This window comes from Scomber scombrus, chromosome 4 (genome assembly GCF_963691925.1).
Source record: "Scomber scombrus chromosome 4, fScoSco1.1, whole genome shotgun sequence".
NCBI lineage: Eukaryota > Metazoa > Chordata > Actinopteri > Scombriformes > Scombridae > Scomber > Scomber scombrus.
Window position 1 is genome coordinate 2,773,851 of NC_084973.1, and position 21,275 is coordinate 2,795,125.

The 21,275-nt window shown below is 39.4% G+C and overlaps 1 protein-coding gene across 2 annotated transcripts; it reads right to left on the minus strand.

The window, feature by feature from the left end:
* Positions 1 to 6,193: 6,193 nt before the first annotated feature.
* On the minus strand, positions 6,194 to 20,461 carry sfrp1a (secreted frizzled-related protein 1a). Of its 2 annotated transcripts, none has more exons than XM_062417719.1 (3): positions 19,790 to 20,461; positions 15,936 to 16,016; positions 6,194 to 7,899 (listed from the first exon to the last, which is right to left on the minus strand). In XM_062417719.1, exons 1-3 carry the CDS (start codon positions 20,310 to 20,312, stop codon positions 7,574 to 7,576), a joined length of 930 nt encoding a protein of 309 aa, XP_062273703.1. In that variant the 5' UTR covers positions 20,313 to 20,461; the 3' UTR covers positions 6,194 to 7,573. The 2 variants fall into 2 exon arrangements, with proteins under 2 accessions (XP_062273703.1, XP_062273704.1); XM_062417720.1 differs by having other exon boundaries at positions 15,936 to 16,010; positions 19,787 to 20,461.
* Positions 20,462 to 21,275: the final 814 nt, after the last annotated feature.

Genomic DNA, 21,275 nt, shown 5'->3' on the forward strand with positions numbered 1-21,275 from the left:
GGCAAAGGGGACAAGACTCAGTGAGATATTTCTAAAGAGGAAAAGATTTAACTGCCTGCTGAAAGCCGTGAATTAAAATCGGAGTGAATCAAATATCTACCAAGGCGTCAGCTCTTTCCGCCTCATGAGGGCTAAACCCCCCAAACCAATGCAACAAGATACTGATTTGATTATAACTTTAAGGCGACTCGGAGGAAACAGACTCACCAATCAATCTATGTTTACCACAAATATTTCCTCACCTTCCTCAGTGAACACTAAGAATCATGCATTGCACGAGTCATTTCAGGGATCTGATCCAGGAATAGAGGAATATAGTTACTGGAACAGCAAACCTGCAGTGACATCATCCTCTTAAAACTAATGGCTATTATTCAAAAACATATGGCTGCCGGCCACATGTGTAGTCCATCCCACCTCTCCCCCTACCCTCCTCCTCCACCAACCCTGCTCCCTTGTGGACTTGTGTGAAAAAGGAAAACAATTGTTTCTCTGTTTTATTCTCCTCTCAGGTTATCCCCCCTTTACCCCCTGGATTTCCATGCTTGTTGCAGTCATAATTGCACACTGTGAGCGCCACTAGCGAGAGGCAAACAGCCCGAGGTTCTTCAGCAGTTAACAGCCAGAAGATTGATATGACTAATCTGCCAATTTGACTGTGATCCCAGAATTCCAGAGAAACCTGGTCTCTTGTGCAGTGTGTCGACTCATCCCTCTTCCTGAATCTGGCAGAAAAAGCCAGAGACATTAATGGTTTGCTCTGTAGCTCGGGGTGAGCGAAAGAGCCAAAAAAGCTTCTGTTTTTAAATGACTGTAAATTTATGCAGTCACACACTCTGGTGTAGCTGCTGTCATGCCAAAGTTGTATATCAAACTTTCAAAATCCGGACTAAACTGTGTTAAAGGGATGTATTTTACATTTGTAACTACAGGAAATCATTTTAATGTTACATTCTAAATGCATTTTTTATACATGTTCCTGCTTTACGATGGCACATGTTACGGCTGACTGAGCTGCTTACACAAAATCCTCCAAAATGACCCTTTTAAGTTTCTGGCTACTGACGGTGCACCATAAAACAGAGAATACAGCTATAGCATTAAATACAAAGGATGGTTTTATAGCAGCTGGGGGGGAATGGCACCGGCTTTAAAGGCACATACATGGATTAAGAACAGAGAAGTGCCTCACTTCTGAAAACCTCAAGGCTTAGCCATGGTTCAGAGATCCATAAAACAAAACATTTAGGAAAAAAAAGTGAAGGAAAAAAAAAAGAAGAGAGAGACATGTTACGATGCCTTATTTGCTGCCAAATATTTGCAGTGTAAGTCTTAGTAACACTTTATTGTTTCCTCCTGTTAATGTGAGGATGTGGATTTGCATCTTAAATAGACAGTGTTATCCAAAAGTTCCCCAGATGTGTCTTTGAAACACAAAAGGGGAACAGAGTTACGTAAAACCTCGTTGTTAGTCAGAGACAATATTCACTGTGATCGTAGATGTAGGAAGAGTCATGTTTCAACACCTTTAATACAACACAGCACAGATTAAAGTTATAATACTTAGAGGATAAGACCTTACGAACCTTAACTGTCAACAAATCCCACCAAAAGACCAAAAACTTAAAGTGGGTTAGTCCTTTTCTTATTACATCCGAACTTACATACCCTGTCTGTGGCCCCAAGACCATTAGTTCTCACTGAAGATGCATATTTTTAATAGATGGCTGCAAATATGGTTTTATTTTTAAAACGGGTTCAATAGTTTACTTAACTGCTGGGCACTGCAGTTTTTAGCAAATGTTCAGACAGGAGGAAATACTGCATTTGTTAGGGACTATTTTCAGCGGTGGATTAACACATTTAGACCTCTGGTGAGTATTTCTGGCATCAAGATGGTGTGAGTGTGGTAAAGAGTCAAAATAAACTACAGTGTGTGTGTTCTTGGTAATGAAGGAACATGTCACCCAGAGCAATAGTGTGGCTCACTGGTGTGTTTTTAATAGTTTTTGGATGTCAATGGAGCTTTATGGCAGAGAGGAATAAGATGTGTCAGCCTTTGTATACAGACACGACATATGTTAGTAGGATTAATTCATTATTGGCTTTGTTCTATTCACATGATTCGTCATTTGAGTTTTGGTTGATCTGGTGACACATAGTATGTAATGCAAATTACATTTTGATAATACAAGTCCTAGAGTTCCATTTGGAATGACACGAGTAACGACCACCACGGATAGAAAATATGTCTTTAGTTGCAACTCTGTCATAAAGATGACAGAAGAAGATTTATGTATCTGTTTACAGCACACACTAACAAGGCAAGGGCAGAGTCGCTGTGTCGCATTATTTTAATAAAAAGCACTGACAAGGACAGTAAGTAATCCTGTCCCACCATGATTGAATGCTTTTTTCTACAGTACATGATGCATCATTATGCGAATCCCTTGGGTGCCTATAATTTAAATCATGTGCAAGAAAGGCAGACTCCACAAGTGAATAACTACAAAGAGAGATGATTATGAATACATAAAAAATATTCAATGCTTATTTCTGAAAAATGCTGGCCACAAGGAGTCTCAAAAATAGGGTCTAACATGATGGAAATATTAGATCTTAATGTATTGATGTTTTGGCCATTAGGGGGCAGTGCAACAAACTTTAAGTGGTAGAAGTGGTGGTAGTTTTACTTACCACGTCCACATGATAAATGTTAAGCCCAATATTCACTCTCCTTTAGCTGTTGCTGCATTCACTGCTTGCTCACTTTGTCTGCAGTTTGATGCTGGACAGGTAGTGTACAGTTAGAGGTTTTTCACTGGTTAAGACATTCATGACCAGTGAGAGAACTAAAACAGTAAAATAGTAGGCCATACAGACCAAAACAATCAGTTAAACAATGCTAAAATGTTCTGTATAGCTGAGGTGAACTGCAGAGTTGAGTGATAATTATCTGAAGGTTCATCACTAGAAGTGACCCCTTTCACATCACACATACAGTAGTAATAGTAGCTAATATAAAACATTTTGATTAGGGCAGCTTTATGGACTGTAACTTTATTTACTTTACTGTCTATTTTGAGTCACGGCTGAAATAGAGATATTGATCTAAATACATGGAGGCTCCATGAAGCTAGTGTTATTAGGGATGTCAAGAATATTTAAAAACTGGTTACGCATCTATAGATTAATTTGCATACTAGGGTTGGATATTAGATTTCCAATCTTGAATCATCATTTCAAATGGTTTTTTTTGTACTTTGCACATCATTTTGCTTTGATCGCGTGTAGTAGGCTGAAAAAAATCACAAAAAACTTAAAGGGCCCTTTCTAGAGGCAGTGTTTGCTTTGACCATTCTGGGCTACTGTAGTAACATGGTGGCGCAACATTGCGTGTTCCATGGAAGAGGACCCACTCCCTATATAAAAATAAAGAGCTCGTTCTCAGATAACGAAAACACAATTATTCTTATTTTAAGGTGATTAGACACTAATTAAAACATGAATATTATATTCAGTTTCTGCCAAGTCTGTTCTACTAGATGCCACAAAATCTCACACACTAGTCTTTTAATATTGGCAGCTACTGTTTTATATTATTTAGCAGCTGTTGAGCAGACAATATGCACTGATGGAAATGTAAGTTTCCATCAGGCCAAAGGTATTTGCTTAAACACAAGCACATTTAGTCAGGTTCTGGTGCACATACAGCTAAGATATCTCCATCCAATCAGACTCTCCAGTTGTCAACCTAAAAGTGAGCTATCACACTGACCGAAATCAAGTGTGTGTTATTAATACTGGAGGGATAATTGAATACTTTCCTTGCCTCTGACATGGAAGCAATCAAAATAGTACTTCATCAGTTTTGTCAATTTGAGGTTTTCAGTGAGATGATGGAACCAAAAGGATGTTTTTTGCAGATCATCTCTTAATAGGACAAAGCTGGATCTTGGCCCTGAGTTTTCTGGGGCTCTTTTGAAGGCAGCTGAAGTAATGATTAGAAAGCAAAGTCCACATCTGAGATATATTTTCCAATACCCAAGCCATTACTGGAAACAGATGGACGAGACGTTGGTCCGTTTGATACTTCCTGGTTTTTAACAAGCCTTTTTATTGACAGAATGGTTTCATGTTTTGTTGTTTACGCATGTTGTACCAACATGATGGATTTCAGCACATAAAAGTATTTACATTAAAGCATTCATCATCGAGTTACTCAAATCTATGTTTCTTGTGCAGGCTGCCTAACAAGACCATTCCACTCTGTCTTGTAGATTTTGTGCACATTTGCATGTAAGTGTTCATGAATCAAATGAAATGGAATGGGAACGTCATGCCTGTTCAGCATGCAAACCAAATCCATCAGCAAGGACTTTGTGAAAACAAATCTTTCAAATTTGACAGTTGATTAGACAGTGCTGCCCTTTGGTTAAGAAAGCATTATAGAGTTCACTATCAACATGAGCTGTTAATGATGTATATTCTGGGATTAGCATTTACACATCACATACCGAGGCACCAACAGCCTGTGAAACCACAACGGACCTGAATCAGAAGACATCCAGATAAGAATTTAGCATCATCACAGAGATTGGTGGGGGGAAAAAAAACAATGTGTGCGTGAGAGATCTTTCAGTCTGGAGATAGGTCTGGTAGCGTGACACTATATCTTTCCAAAAAAGCGTGAAAATGTTAGTTTGGCAGTGCTGAGAAAAAGTGCACTCTGTTTGACATTGCTGTCAGAGCAGAAGCTGGTTGTTTTGGCAGTTCATGCTCTACTTTGTTTTAATAGCATCACACATCACATGGAAAGACCAAAATAAAAGTTTAGAGAAGGGATTGCACAGTCTCTGCAAAACAGTTCTAGAAATGCTAAATGTTTGCAGGCAACTGGAAAACAGATTATAGCTGTGCAAAACATAAAATGAATAACAAACAGTGTATCTAAATAACATGCAAATGAGGAACTTACTGAGGCTCACAAGTCCAGATAATATTTCCTAGGCCTACACACTTAACTTAGCTGATATTGTAAAAAATGATAATATGATTAGATATAGACTAGTATAAAAGCAATCTGAAATACAGTAAGATAAAGAGTAATCGGTCTATAGCCATGCTAGCAGATCTGTGAGACTATAATTAGTAACAGCATTGAGCTTTGAGCCAAATACTAACATCAGCTTGTTAACATGCTTACATTTGCTACACTGTGTCCTCACATCAAGCGAGCGTCCAACTATCATGTTGCATCGCATTACATTGGACATTTTCTATCTACACTGAATCTGTTAATTATGCACTTCTGTTACATCGTAAACAAACCACATAGCTATCAGCTGTACGCTCAAGATCAGTCTGGAGATGTGACCGGTCGAGTAAAAAATGGGTGATTATTTGCTATCCTACAAACAGGTAAAACATGTTTTATATTGTGATATTTGGATGTTTCTTTACTGGAAATGACAAACAATATATCCAACAGCAACTAGGCCAGAAACGTCCAGCTCTCTGACGATCTCCCTCCAGCCAGCTGCTACCTTATTTAGGTTTTTGTAGTGACATGAGGAGGTATGGCACTGATAACTCCTCATTTCATCTAAATGTATCAGCTGTTCTCCAACAAAAAATGTGTGAAACAGGGCACCCAGCGTTCTTTGTGGCCAGTTAGGACACTCCAATAAAAAACAAAGCAAACAAACTGATGAAGTACACATTGTAAGAACAGCTGAGGCTGCATTAGGGTTGGCAATATGACAATATGAACTGTGACAATATAAATGTGTCAACCATCAGAGATTTTTGCCATATCAGTCATTTTGGAGTATCTATATCCTGAAATGTCTGGATGTATTAAGTAGTTTTCAACTTTTTTTTTTTCTGGACAAATGTCTACTCATGACACCTTATCACATGCTTATTGTCTTTAGGCATGAGCTGCTCAATCTTCTTTCAAATTTTTTTGTTTGATTAATTTTAGATGCCTGAAAAGGTTAAAAAAAAAAAAACATTTGACTTAAAAATAAGCATCAAAGAAAGGTCCAAAAACCTAAATGCATCTTGTTCTTTCTTATAAGAAGCCTTACCTCTGGGTTGGTAACTAAAACCTAGCGTGGCTACAAACACATCTGCATAAATTCATAAAAGAAAAAAAAAATCACAAACACAATTTAGTTTTTTCCATATTTATGTAAAATTTGTATGTACATGTAATAGGCAGCAATGTACCGCTGACATTCAAATCATGAAACAAAATAGTGCTAAAACGGACCAGCAACACCAAGCTAAACACACCAGAACAGAGTTGGCAATATTTGCACTTTGATACCTTTTGCATTTAAAATAAACTTTGAGCTGCAAGCAATTTTCCATTACCAAGGAATACCGAGTTCTACAATTAGACTGAATCTAGAGAGACAGAAATGTGTTAAAATATTTGGCCTATATGTCAGGTGACACACACACACGATTGGAAAGAAGAATATTTTGCCACAGGCCTGTACATTATCTCGTAACGCGGATGTGAGATTTTTCAAGTAACACAAACAACAGTGAAATCAAGCAATGAAAAGGAAAAGATCAAAATTATTGGTAGTGCAGTCTTTAGCTTGACAAAACAATGAGCTGACGGCAGCACTTTCTCATGTCTGTCAATAAGTTATTCAACAGGAAACCATCTGATGCTGCTCTCTACAGTGTCGCTTTTAAAGCTCAAAATACCAGCAACTGCCAATTCTGTAATCTAATAATTGATTTCATGATTTATTATTTTATGATCAGAATGAGAACGAAGAAATAGTTGGACATTTTGGGAAATTTGCTTATTTGCTCACCTGCAAATTGTTACATGCCATTCCATACAACTCTTCTACAGTATCTGTACAATTAATATGAAGTGATAGCCAGCCGATTTGTTAGCCTAGCTTAACATGAAGACCTGGGAACAGGGGTAACAGCTTGGCTCTGTCCTAACAAATCTAAAAAGTATATTAGCACCTTTAAAGTTCACATACTATAACACTTTATCAATTTGTTTAATCTGCACAAAAATAAAGTGAAAAATATAACTTCTAGTTTTTTCCCCGTCTTTGGACAGAGCCAGGCTAGCTGTTTCTAGCTAGCTAAACTAACTGTCTGCTGGCTCTGGCTTCATATTTAGCATAAAAACCTATTTTCATTTTACTCTTGGCAAGAAGGCAAGAAAGTATAGTTCCAAAAATATCCAACTATTCCTTAAAGTAAAGTCCACTGACCTGTAGGATGGAAGAGTGTAATAAAGTATCTACATACATATAGTGGAAATTATGATTCAGTGATGGAGGGCTTTTACTATAGTGTCCTTTTCTTAAGCTGAAGAGAAAAAAAAGGAAACCCAACCCTTTAATTTGTGGAGTCATCACTCACCACATTTAACTAAAACGTAACAATGGACATTTCAAAGTATATCTGTAAATATACAAAGATATATAGATATAAACAGGATGATAGAAAGCAAAGTTTGGGATTTTAATGCTTGTGCAAGTTCATATGTAGTATGAGATGCGACCAAAGGAAGGGGACGGTCATATTATTTGAAGACGTTCTCGAAGGCAGGACATTTGTAGGTCTTGAGTTTCTTGATGGCCTTTTTGAACTCTTTGCTGGACTTGTCCCACTTGTGGATGCCCATGAGGAGGTACTGCTTATCCACCTTGCGGCCCATGATTAGATACTGGTTCCCCAGGTTGTCCAGCTGCTGGCAGGGACAGTCTGCGCCGTTCTTAAGATACAACACCAACTTCTTCATGTCTTTCTTCTTCAGGTTTCCTGCTTTCAACATCTTCTTCCTCTTCTGCAGGATCACTTTGCGGTCCATGTTCTCTCGCTTCACCTCCTTGATCTTGGTCTTGAAAGCTGAAAGCAAAGAGACGGAATATGTTTAAAAAAAAAAAAAAAAAGACCTAATGCTTAATACTTAATGTTGAGTGTCAAAGCACCTTTAAAGACAGCTAGTCAAAATGTCATGAGTACAACAAAGGTAGACATGCATGGGTGGTCCCTTGAGTGGTGTGCTAGCAAAATGAAACATGATAAAAGGTATCAGTGGCACCATCTCTTGAGGGATAAGATAAATGTGACTCCAGAGATGACTAAGGGGAAAATGAAAGAAAACAACCTACTAGTTTGGTAAAATAATGCACCTCCAATGTAATTCTACTTCCTTCATTTGTCCTTACAATTTAATTCTTCTACTCTTTCCATCAAATGGCTTTTACTTCATTGTTATTCACTTGCACACATTCCGACTTTGGTCAGCTGATGGCTACCAAACACATCCATTGGGGTACATTACTCAAGGGACCCTACATTATAGTCTTCAATAAGATCTGAATGAAATCAATCCCAAGCCTGACTCTGACTTTTACCAAATTAAGATCGATAACTAAACTCTTTGAGAGACTGTAATGAATACATGAAAGATGAATACTTTAAAATTATCCTTACTCTAGATTTGGGTAGATTACTAACTCCAGTGCTTTGTACTAAATGTCTGGTATATTGCTTAACTGCGTTGAGTAATATTAGGTGACTATCTTTATCCAAAGCAAGTCTGACCCTTTCACTGTTCCAGGGGGGAGTGATGGATGAAATTCCATACCCCTTGTGGTATGATTAAGTTTCTAGACAACTCATTAGGAAATTGCTAGATAAAGTAATCAGGAAGGAATGTGTTCTTTTGGCAAATCCAGCAAAGATCTTAAAATCAAAGTAGTTCACTAAACTGATTCAAAAGTCTAACAGAAATAAAGTATTATAAAACATTCTTGATTGTTGATTTGTCCACAATGGCCTACTACATATACAAGAGAAAGGAAAGGTTATAGAGGTTAATCACTCAACAAAACCCTAAAGATACGTGTTGAGCCTACACCCTATGCTAGTACTTTAAGTTATTAAATGCCAAATCTAATGGGGACATCACCAGATGTACCAAGTAGCCCGGCCAAAAACATTCTGTCGTGAACAAAGCAACAAGTGACAGAGTACTAACGGACAGTAACGGTAAGAATATTTTTGTGTCAAAAATGTACCACATCACACATAATAGTCCAACTGATACTGGACTTGAGGAAAATGTAGATATCAATCATTGAGAGTAAGAAAAACTGATATTGATATAGTGGGCAGTTTTTTTCCTTAAAGTCTTAATGGATTGTGACCAAAATATGTACTAAGCAGTTAAAGTTAAGTTAAAAATTAAACCTCAAACATACAGAATATTTGAAATTCTTTGGCACTACTTGATACTTATCTACATTCCAGTACCAATTTACTGATTTATTGATCCAGTTCAATCCTGCACCTTATTTGGACATCACCCCCATGTCACCAATACTAAAGCCTGACATAATGTCAAAAAATGTCACAATTATGAACAAAACCATTTTTCTGCCATTGAAGAACCTTCAATCTATTTAAAGAAGAAATAAAGTATATTTCATCAATATTCAATGACAGTAATGATTCTGTCTGATAAGAATCTATGATTGCTGGAAATGCTTTTAAACAAAGTACAATTGGCAGTGCAACAGTATATCGGTTTACACCACCTTTTTTTTGGCTTTTACCTCCCTCTGGATCTCAGGCTGTTTCTCAGATGTATAATAATGCGCCTGATCTTTCACTAAACTCTATTTAACCTTCTAATCTCTCTGTTTCCTCCGGTTCCCATTCTGAAACGGAGCACGAGTCAGACGTTGGTGGTCCAAATCTACATATGCCTCCCCAATTACATCCCCTCATTCTCCGCTGATATATAGTGATGTGAGTGCGGCGGGGAAGACCTTGTGACACTGCAAACGCGAGAAAAAAAAGGAGCATGCATTGTCCAATCTCATTCACAGGGCTCGTGTCGGGATAAATCACAGAGTCGTGTCTGAGATAAAGTCTTGTGACCTACAGTGCAGGGGAACAGCCTGATCGAGCATGAATCATTTTCACACTCCAACAAAGATCTTAACTGATAAAACTCTGACTTTTGCCCAAATGTCATCATAGTTTTAGCTAGAAAATCTCACTTTTCACAGAATCAAGCTTGACATAAAAACCTGAATTGGCACTTTAAAAAAATACTCCCCTATATTTCATCCCTTTCTTCACGCTTCTATCTTCCATCGCTAATTAAAGTGTTAAAAAAAAGAGCCGCCCTGTTTTTCCCAGTATTAAGAGTGCACATGGTAGGGATTAAGACTTTTATCCTTTGTCTCTAGTCTCTGAAAACGGTCTCTGTGAGCAGGCTTAGTGCTCAGTGAAATCCAAATGGGCAGCATTCATAATTAGTGAGTCATAAAAGAGAAGTCCTGGCCCACCGCTGAAAGATTTCATCTTGATAAATCCTTGGTCCACGATAATCCTTTGACGCTATGAACTTTCTTTGCACCTCGCTGTTTGAGGCTTTAATCTCTTCTGTAAGCGCGTACAGTAAGAAGTTAACATAAAATAATTTAACTCTTTAATTGTTTCTTTACTTATGAAACTGCCCCTGTTAGTGTTTTTCCTCATGGCCTTATATTTTTCTAAGATACATAATTATAATGTGTTGTACATTAGAGCACAGACATGCGATTGTCAGTTTAGAATAAAAATCTACTCAGTCGGTGGTCTTCAGTGATGTTGCTACTCTGTCCACATGCTCCTATTTTCCTTGTTCTTAATGTATCAAACATGGAGTGTGAAGTCATGTGAGCTGCAGCTGTTTCTGTACCAAAAACCTACCTATTGTTCTGAGAGAATAAGGGTACTATGGCTTGAATGAACAGGAACCTCAATGAACTCATTCTAGCTAGAGCTGGACAATTAAAATAAAAAATACTAGTAAAAATATTTTTATATCAATAAATATTACCATGGCAAAAGGAATGAAAGATTACAAAAACTGCACTTGTGGAAAGTGACATTTATTTAAAAATATTTAAAGGCCCCTTGCTTTCTAAAAAATGTGAGTTAACTGAACTTAACTTTCATTTTTTTTCCTTGTCAAGACTTGTTAAAATATAAAAATACCTGAGTCAGCTGGATTTCATGAGCTCAATAATGTTACGATATTAAAAACTGTTGGTTTAGTCGCCCTGATAAACCTTACAGTCAGATTCGCTTTCCAGTTACATTCTCTCAGTTTTTAAGAGCGAATTCTTCGTTTGCCACAAAGGCTTTTAAAAGCCGCTGGAGACACTTTTATACCAGAGTTCATACAAAGACAACACGGGAGCCGTCTGCTGCCAGTGACTGTGCTCAAACCATAAATGAATTACTATCACAACAGTGACTTAATACAGAGAGTTTTAAGCCTCAAACAATGCATGCTCATTTACATAGTCCATAGAAACTTCATTTGCTGAGTTTAGTGGACAGTCTGTTCATATCATCATTTTAAGTCACAGGATTTCAAATAAAAAGATGTTTATAGGTTCTAAAATGATTCCTTAATTTAAAATGATTTTGATGTCAAGTACATTTTGTTAAATGTTACACTATTTCACATTTCCTTGTAATATATTTTCAATTTATTAATATTTGTCTGTGTCTTAAATTCCTACATTTCTTACTTTATAGACAAGGTTGATAGTAGAATTTCTATATTAGATGCCTATTTTTACTTTTAGATTCATTTGTAGGTATTTATGTTATGTTAACATTCCTGGACACCGTTTTTTCTTGAAGTGATCTCAGCCAAAACAGCTGAGAACTGTTATTTTGCTGGTAATTCCCTTTCTCTATTCCCGTCCCTGACCTCTGACCTGATTTCCTCTGCCTGTTCAGAGGCACAGACAAGACTTCCATCTCCCAGGGGTGTCATAAACCCAGCAGGAGGGTGTGTGTGTGCGTGTGTGTGTGTGTGTGCGCGTCGCTCCCCATTCACAAGACCGGCCACAACACAACTGATCCGATAAGCTGAAGGTGATCAGTCCTCTGGTGCGAGGCTGCCCTGTTGTTTACCGCATCAGCAAAGGGAAGGAGCATTTCGGGAATGACAACAAAGTGAGCCGTCCAAGGCACAGGAGAGATTTAATTGAAGGGCGTTTGAGCTTTTTGGGACAATGAGGTGCCGTAAAACCTTAAGCATGCAGATAAATTGCGGTGGGAACAAAAGTGTTGAGTGGGATGAGCTGTAAATCTGTTACCAGCTGAGTGCCGCAAATAGGACGTGTGTTTGTATACTGGTATTATATGTTTGTTAGAATCAAGGAGTGTTACACTAGAGGAATTAACAGCACTAGACTGAAAACCTGTTACTTGTTATAGTGATTTTGATGTAGCAGCTTGAAAGCACATATCTACACTTACAAGAATCTTCTCTCCTCTGCTGGGAAACACTCCACATGCAACCACCTTTAAATCCACAGCTGTCTCACCTCTGTGTCTCTGAATTGATCAGGAACAAACTTCAGGGAGAAAGTCAAATAATGCATTTGTGCAAATGATAGGAAACAATTAAACAGGGCGTCAAACAATCAAAATACCCTTTAAAAAAAAAAAAATTAAAAAAAAAGACAACTTCACACTTAACTTCTAAGTGAGAACAGACTTTTCACAACTTCCAGTAAGTGAGGTTTTCAGTGGACAAAAATGCTAATTCACTGCCAGGGTGGAGATATTTTACACATGATTGGTCCGCGCAGATTAATAAAGACCTCAGTGTGCAAATCACTGATTCGTTCCGTAAGCCTCTCTGTGGTTTTTCCATCCACATGTTGAACAGAGATGAGCAAGAAATCTATCTATCATATCTATTTTGCGGTCTTCTCCAAACAAAGCAGATGAAGCCTGTCTGCAACAAGCGGCTCCTAAAAACGCGCTGCTACCAACCGTGTCCGTCCACTCTCAGTCAAGTCAAAACTAGCTGAATGCAATCAGGATGATGGCCTTATCTTTTTTTTTGGTGGGATAAAACAGATCATGATTAAAGCTTGGGATTTTTCCATTGGCATATTTTTCTTTTTTCCTTGAGACAAGACATTAAGTCATGCTTGGCTTCAGCTGCTGTCAAGATATATTTATTGTTGCACTTTTCTCCCCAGACCAGAGCTAATTTTTATCGGCCTGCTGGAAAAAGCAACAAACAAAATCTTTAGCATAGCTGCCGCGATATACCCGCCGATGCTATCTCTTGTCAGGCTGTGCATTAGTTGTTTACCCGCTGCAATCAACCCACGCTCCGCACTGAAATCACGGCGACATTTGTTGCATTCCAGAGGAGGTCGGTCCCTTATGGGTTCAAACCTGCAACACGAGCAAGCGCAGTGTCTCATCCTCAGCCTGATACTAAATCTGTCTGTGTATCCTTACATGTCAGCTGGTTACAGGACTTATGACAAGGAAGCAAAACAACATCTGTCTTCATCCGAGATGAAACAGGCCAGTAATGTGCCACTCTCCTCTTGGCAAACCAGGACGCCGACTGAAAAAAGCGAGTCCCATCACCGCAGCATAAACAACATGGCAATTCCTTAAACAAATGTAACTTTAAACTTGTCCTGAGAACTGCAGGGAAGTCTGTTTCCAATATGCGTCCAGTCCATGTTTGCTGGGTATGGCACCTGGAATTCAAGCTGCCACAAGTTTTGGTTAGAGCCAGCGAGTAAAACATGAAAGCAGAACATCTTGCATCTTGTGTGCATCATGCGCATATTATTCCTGGAAGCGCCTGCGACTGCACTTCAGTCGATGTTTGTGTTTTTAATTGAACTCGAGGCTTTCGGTGTCTTTTTTAAGTGCGTCGGTTCATCATGCGAAATTCACAAATTTCCACAAACGAAATCAAAGAGAGCCCATCAACTAAAGATGTTCTTTTTTTCCTTCCTGGTTTGTTAATGTTGTTTTCAGTCTGGTTCCCATTCCCAGTGGGTTGAAGAGCTTCTAATGGGATGAATGTGTGAAACAGGTTGTCTTATATTCGTGTAAGGCTCTAAAATTGTCACATATTCCTTGACTTGCCCTTGTGAAGGAAATATTTGTGAAATATTTCACAAATGTGTGGTTGCTAATCAGAAAAATTGGGCTTTTTAAAGACTTTTGAAGACACATAAGTTGAAAAGCTGTCACATATTGGAGCAAAAATGTATTTCACCTCATTTCAACTCTTCCAAATCATCAATTTTTCTTTGAAACCTTGAAACAAGATTTTTGAAAACTTTATAAACCAGGAGTTTAAAACTATTATCTATAGTATAAGATATAAGGAGATCATTAAAGTCTTATATAGAAGAAGTGTAAGACTATAATTATAAGTCTATTATCTATGTAAATCTATTGTAACCCTCATTGTCACTTCCAACATAAAAAAAACAAGTTCAGATTGAAGGTAATCAATGTAGCCAATCAAACTAATTTGAGGAATTAGCCGTGTTTCATAATGTTGTGGAGCTGAAGAGACAAGCTAACGTTACTGCCGAGCCTCCGCCGCTCGCTGGAGAGACAAGCTAACGTTACAGTAAGGCACTTGTTTTATAAAGTACTCCTACATGTATTCATTTTTCTATTTATAGAAAATGCTGCGATAGTTTCATGTCATGATTTCTGTTTTTATTTAGTTTATCTTGCTAGTTTTCTCTTTTTTACGTTAGCAAAACAAGACAGTGTAGGGCTGCTAAAGGCAGTTTTTTATTTAAACTAAAAAAAGTGACATGTTAGTTTGTATTCGTCCACACTAAGCGATACAAAATAAAGGCTCTGAAAACCTACTTTCTCCATCATCTTTTTACTGTGAGTAATTATGACGAACATAAACACAAACACTTTCCTGCCAAGGGGTCAAACAGGTTCGGTTATTTCTTCATACGAGTGATTTATGTATTTGTGTTTTTTGCCTCTGCTCTTCTAATTGGTTTTTAAGTGGGCGGGCCTCAGTTGGAAAAACATACAGCCGCATTCTTATGTGCACCAATCAGGACTTACAAACACTGGAAATCAAATTGTAATGACGGTTATGGGGGTTGTTTGTTGATGTTGCCGGTCACTGTCAATCAAATCTGATCGCACCCCACCCACGCAGTCCTGATGATGCGGATTAGCTGAGTGTTCTGACTGTTATTGTAGTCATTTAGTCATGACTATTAAATAATATACAAAAATACAAAGTTGAAGGGGTTACGAGTATTTTCCCCCGCATGATTGTTTCCACATGCAGCGGCAAAACAACACACTGCACACACACCCCCAAAAAAAAGGAGGAAGGAAAAACATTAGAATGTCAAATTTGAGCAAAAATAATGATTTCCTCATCTCAATGCACAGCACATTATGGGCTCATTAACTAATACAGGTTAAAGGTCAACTCATTTCAAGTTATGAAATATGTACTCCTTACACCTTGCCATTCACTTGTATGAGACAGTGAATCTAAACCTTTTGACTAGTACTGTATGTATTTCTTTCAAAATAAAAAAAATGAATGATTTATTATTTATGTGAATTGTGAACAGCGGGTATTCTACAACAGCAGTCAGCCCAGACAGCAGAACAAACATCCCACTTTACTACTGCAGGGACCTGCCAAATAAAGCCTTTAATGACCCCAATTCATTAGCCGCAGAATATTATTCTTCACCAAACCAGACGAGCCTTGACTTAGCGATAAAAAACCTCACATGTAATTTTTACATTAAAACTTAAGCACTTGATTAATCTGACTTAGAAAAATGACTGCCACGAAACAAGCTCGGTAGCTTTCACCGGAGTGGAAATGGCCAAGTATGGTCAGATACAGGCTGTGCACTTCAGGAATAAGCTTTACATGTTTAAATCATGCTTGCGTTAAGACTTCGAGTAATGTTTTAAAGCTGGTAGATGGAAGGAAAAGTCCTGCTGCTGCTCACTGTGGTACATGTCAAGTAATGTCTGTGAGTGTGTAGTATTTGTGCATGTCGGGTGTGTTTGGGGAGGATGCTTACCAAACTCGCTGGCACACATGTGCTCCAGCATGGCGTCTGTTTTCATTTCGTTGTCACATGGAGGACAGATGGGAGAGTAATCTATGGAAGAAAATAAAGATGGGACACAGTTTGGAATTCAGTGGAATAAAAGAAAAAAAAGGAGGCAAAATTTTGATAGCACGAATCAGGGCAACAAAACAGCAATTTCTCATTCATGAAGAATGAAGAATCACATGAAAATATTACAAATATTCACATCACTGCCCTCGAATTCCTATTTAAAATGATCTATCATGCAAATGTACCCTCTCCCTGCATGCAGAGAGATAGTGATTCTATTTAGAGTGTGCTGTATTAAACTCCCTGGTCTCTGTCTTGGTACGCTCTGATGACCTGACCTCAGTGAGGAATGTCTTCAGCTTTTATGGCTGTAACTAAGAGCTGCTGTAAACTCTTCTTCTTCTTCTACTCTACATTTAGACACTTTTCAGCAGCAATGTATACAAACTAAAATACAAAAAGAACAAACATTAGAAATGTGGAAGGAATAAATGGAAATGGTATTCAATCCAAGCTTGTTGGAATGTTCTGACATTCCAAAAAAAAAAAAAAAAAAAAAAAAAGGTAATAGTCGGAGCTCTGAGACAAAAGCCCGACTGAAGACAAAGAGCCAAAATGTGTTTTTGCCAAAAAGTAATTCAGTCTGGAGGCATATCTGCGAATATTTTACCAACACGATTTTTCAATTTTTTTTAATACCGCAAATGATCGCAGCTTGCCAAACAGCTGAGCTTACTTTCCAGACAAACTTGGACCTGCAAAGATCGCAGCGTCCTGCGGCCTTTTTTTTTTCTCAAACCGACCACCATTATCTCAATGTCATAGCATGTATTAGGATCAATTGAGCAGGGGGGGTAACGAAAAGAAAAAAAAGGAGCGGGGTGGTGGGGGGTGGGGGGGGACAATAGTTTCAAATAGTTTTCTCTCCGCTGCCAGTTGTCCATTACATGTGTTTAACGAAGGCTTGTGAAAGTAACACCCAGGTGTAAGGAGCTTGTGAAAACAGACACTGTTTACAGAGTCATGGGGTCCCTTTGCCTATTTGAGCCCGTTTCTCCTTTAAATCAATTATCACCATCCTGTATGGAGCAGTCAACTCTATTAACTATCATTAAAGGTTAACAGCTGAGAAGATAAGCGGCCTTCTTGCTCTTTATCAACCTTCTCATCGTACATGAACCTTCTCTTGAAAAATATTGGTGGCGGTAAACTCGGTAAACCGGTTTCTTCCCCTACAGACGTCACTGTGTGTCCCTCTGCGGTCCAACGCCGGCTTTATTTATCGCCTGCGCAGACAACGAATGATAACAGGTGACGTCTGTAGAGAGAGTTCTGTGTGGTCCCCCCCTTAACCCTGAGAAGGGAGTCTTTTTCAGGAGAAAATGGGCCTAAGTCCATACCACCATGTCCGTCAGTAACACCCCCCCCCCCCCCTCTCTCTCTACACACACACACACACACACACAGTAGTTGGACCTGTCCTCTCTGTCCAGATACAGTGAGCGCTGTGTGATCGCTGGAAGATCCACAGTCCCCCTATTTATGACCAGCTCATTGCGCGAAAATGTCCTCAAGTGGTGTATATACGGCTAAAGATTGAAATATAAGTAAGTTGATGATGTGATGATGGAAATTCCCCTTCTATTTTATGGTTAAGGTGAATGAGTCTGTTGTACTTTCCCCCCCCCTTTCCCCTCGCTGTACGCCTCACCTAGGCGACAGGCACGGACGTCGCATTTCTAGGGTTTCTCTGGTATTTATCAGCTTGGCTCATCAGGTTAACGCTGGAAGGTTGATCTCTGGACTATGTTACAACATATCCAACCCCCACCACCGCTACAACCTCCTCTCCCCTGATGCTGTATGAGGTGTCTGACTCAGCTTCAAACCAACACACACACACACACACACACACACACACACACACACACACACACACACACTAGAGTCCCAGCAGGTTTAGGGAATCTGCAGCCAGAGAGCCATTAGTGATAGATGACGTCCGGAGGGGGGCGCTGGGGGTGTATGAGTAGGAGGGAGGGTGGGTGGTTGTGGTGGTGGTGGTGGGGGGGGGGGGGCGGGGGGGGTAGCCATGTCCTTGGGAGCTTTGTTTGGAAACCGCTGGCTCGGCAGATCGGATCTTAATACACGTTATTTGAGCAATGTGTTTTTCAAATTACGTCTCTGTCTTTCCATCTTTCTTCACTTTTATTGCAATTGTCAGTGATGGCCCACTAGAAAAATTATGAATTAATAGATAGAGGTATTCTTCTTCTTTTTTTTCTCCTTTCTTTCTTTTTTTCGCTCGGCTTCCTCCCAGCATTGTATTCCAACTCAACAAACACCTTCAAAATAAATGACTCCCATCTGTCATGAGCTTTTTTTTTTTTTTTTTTTTCAATATTACAACATCACTCCCAACTCGACTGCATGCAGGAACACTCACATTTGCATCAATGCCTGAATTTATACCTTAAGATTAGACACTGAAAAGCACTGAAAAAACCTTTTTCAGCTGAGTTGACATTTAGTATCCAAATCCAGAGATCCAGAGCTTCACGGTTGAATGCGCCCCCCCCCCCCTCCTCAAAAGGTTGTGTTGGGTTTGTTTGTGTTGGGATTTGCATCTGCAAACACACCTTCACCCCTGAAACAACATTCTCAAGCCGATTTAACTGCACGGGTGTCAGTTTTTACAAAGTGGCAAAAGTGCTGGATGTTTGTTTTTTCAGTCGGGCAGTTACTCCGAGCTGGAGAGTTAAAGGAAGATCATCTCAACTAGCTGCATCAACAGAATATTTAAACTATTTGGATTATTTCATTATGAATTGACTGAATTTAGGTCAAAAACAAGACATTTGAAGGCATCATCTTGCTATGATTAAGAACACAGAGGTCAAGTTCCAAGATTTGTGGTGTTTTAGCAACCTGAGTGAGTTTATATTGCATAATTAAAAACTGAAACAGTGTGGTTATTTTATTATAGTGTATTATGTATTTAAAAGGTACGTGATATATACAGTACCAGTCAACCATTTAAAAAAATGTGGACACACTTTACTTTGAGGGGGGAAAGGAGAGGGAGGTGGTACTGTAGTATTGCTAAAATCTTGGTAAAGGCCTCGAGAGCTTGTGGTGGTTATGTTTAATTACATTATAGAATTTAATACAGAAAGCCAATTATAGTTTGGCTGGAAAAAAAAATATGATCATGTAACCAGCAGATTGTGTTGGCGCAGCTTCAGTGTTGCACTCATATTCAGTCTGTTGCACTCTTGACACCGCTGCTCTATTTCTATGCTGTTTACAGCTCACAGGAACGTGAACATTTTTAGTCATTCCTTGTGTATCTTTCTCAAGATTGTTGTGTTCTATGTGAGCACACTGGGAGCTGCTGACCCTGAGTCAAATTCCTCGTATGCGTAAACATACTTATCCAATAAAGATGAAGATGTTTCTGATACATTTTTGTAACTAATCACTGTTTTAACCCTATAATAGCAGCACTGAGGAGCCTATAATGCATCTTTTATTACTTTTCTTGACTCAGAAACTTCTAAGCAGTAAGAACTCAATCTCCCTCATCTACCATAAAGGTGCTCTTGAGGCAAGTGAACCCGCAAATGTCCCTGTGGAGCTGCAGTGACCGCAAAAGCACTGTGGCCCTACTGGGCGGCCCCCACAGATCTACGGTGAATTTAAAAGCATGCACACTCTCTATATATTCTCTTATAAAATACAGATTTAAACACATAATAATAAATACTTGAAAAATATGAAAACAAAAAAAACATGATGGAGTGTCAGCTTACCTGTGGGTTTGGTGGCCTCGGTGGCATTAGGGTGCGTCATGGCAATGCACACGTCGTCTTGGGGAAACTTGTCACAGGTGAGCATCTCCGGCCAAGGGAAGCCGAACGCCTCCATGATGGGGGTGCAGCTGTCCCTCACCGCCTCGCACAACCACCGGCACGGGTAAATGGGCCGCTCCAGGCACACGGGCGCGAAGAGCGAGCACAGGAGGACCTGCGTGCCCGGGTGGCAGTTCTTATGCACCAGAGGCACCCAGCTGCCGGCCTGCTGCTTCACTTCGGCCATGGTCTCGTGCTCCAGCAGGTTGGGCAGCAGCATCTGGTTGTAGCCTACGTTGTGACAGAGCCGCATGTCGTCCGGGATGTCCACGCACTGAGGAGGCTTGCCATAGCTGCGCCCGCCGTTGTAAGAGTCCGATTTCCAGCTCAGGTACTCGTACTCAGACGCTCTACATGCGGTCATGAGTGCCACTGTCACAGCCAGACGGATCATCCTCCAAACCCGTTCAGAAGTAGACCTCATGCTTGTATATATATTTTTTTTGCAACAATAAAGCAACTCAACAGCGCGGCTCAGGCAGGCGAACCAAAAAAAACTCACTTCATGAAGAAAATCGGAATAATGAGAAAAAACTCAATAAGGAGAAGGAAAAAAAGCGCGCAGATCTGTTGATCGACGTGCGTAAAATGTGACGAGTTTCAGGTTTGGGTAAAGTCCAGAGGCAGTCTTCTCCGGCTGCAGCCCCGTCGCGCTCCTCTGGTGCGTCTGGCTCCTGCGAGAGTTTGGGGAGGTAAAGCGCTCTGCTTGTGAGCAGCCTGGAAACAAGAGGAGATTGTAAAGTGCGCACCGGCCAATCGGAGTGCGTTTGCGCCTTTTGGCACTCTGCTGTCAGTCAAAGTGCTTAATTACCCAGTGTGTAAAAACTCTCCGGGAGCCTCCCTACCCCTCCTTTTACTCCCCTGCGTGTACTTCCTTTGTCAAAACAAAATACTGAATAAAAAGAAAATCATAGAATAACAAATGGAGGCACGCATGTGTCTGAGATCATGGATAATAAGGATAATATATAACTTTGCGTGCAAGTTGCAAAGAATTAAAGTGTATTAAGGAAAACTTGTGAGACTTGCTTTCATTGCAGTTCACAAAGTGTGGTGCAGAGAACAACATCAGTGCCAAATATAATGAATTTAATGATGACTAATTAACCTAATATTAAATTGACTTTGAATCTCGCTGCAAGATATGATACTGAGGGCAATTGGGGATTTAGGAGGCCCCCATACCAGGTTAAAAACAAACAAAGAAACAAACAACTTATAGTTTCATCAGTTTCATTCTTTAAGTTTTTCCTAATTAAATTATAATGGCCTATGAACATAATTACTCCTCCAAACATCCAAATAAATCTATCTGGATTTTGTAATTTATGACAGTTGGATCATTAGAGGTCTAACAGGGAGTTACTCTCTGAGGTTCTAATTGACT

Excerpts from the sequence above, each read along its gene's own strand:
- sfrp1a (XM_062417719.1), bottom strand. The coding sequence starts at position 20,312 with ATGAGGTCTACTTCTGAACGGGTTTGGAGGATGATCCGTCTGGCTGTG. Across the intron at positions 16,017-19,789 it reads CGAGGCCACCAAACCCACAG|ATTACTCTCCCATCTGTCCT; the intron begins GTAAGCTGACAC and ends TTTCTTCCATAG. Across the intron at positions 7,900-15,935 it reads CATGTGTGCCAGCGAGTTTG|CTTTCAAGACCAAGATCAAG; the intron begins GTAAGCATCCTC and ends CTTTGCTTTCAG.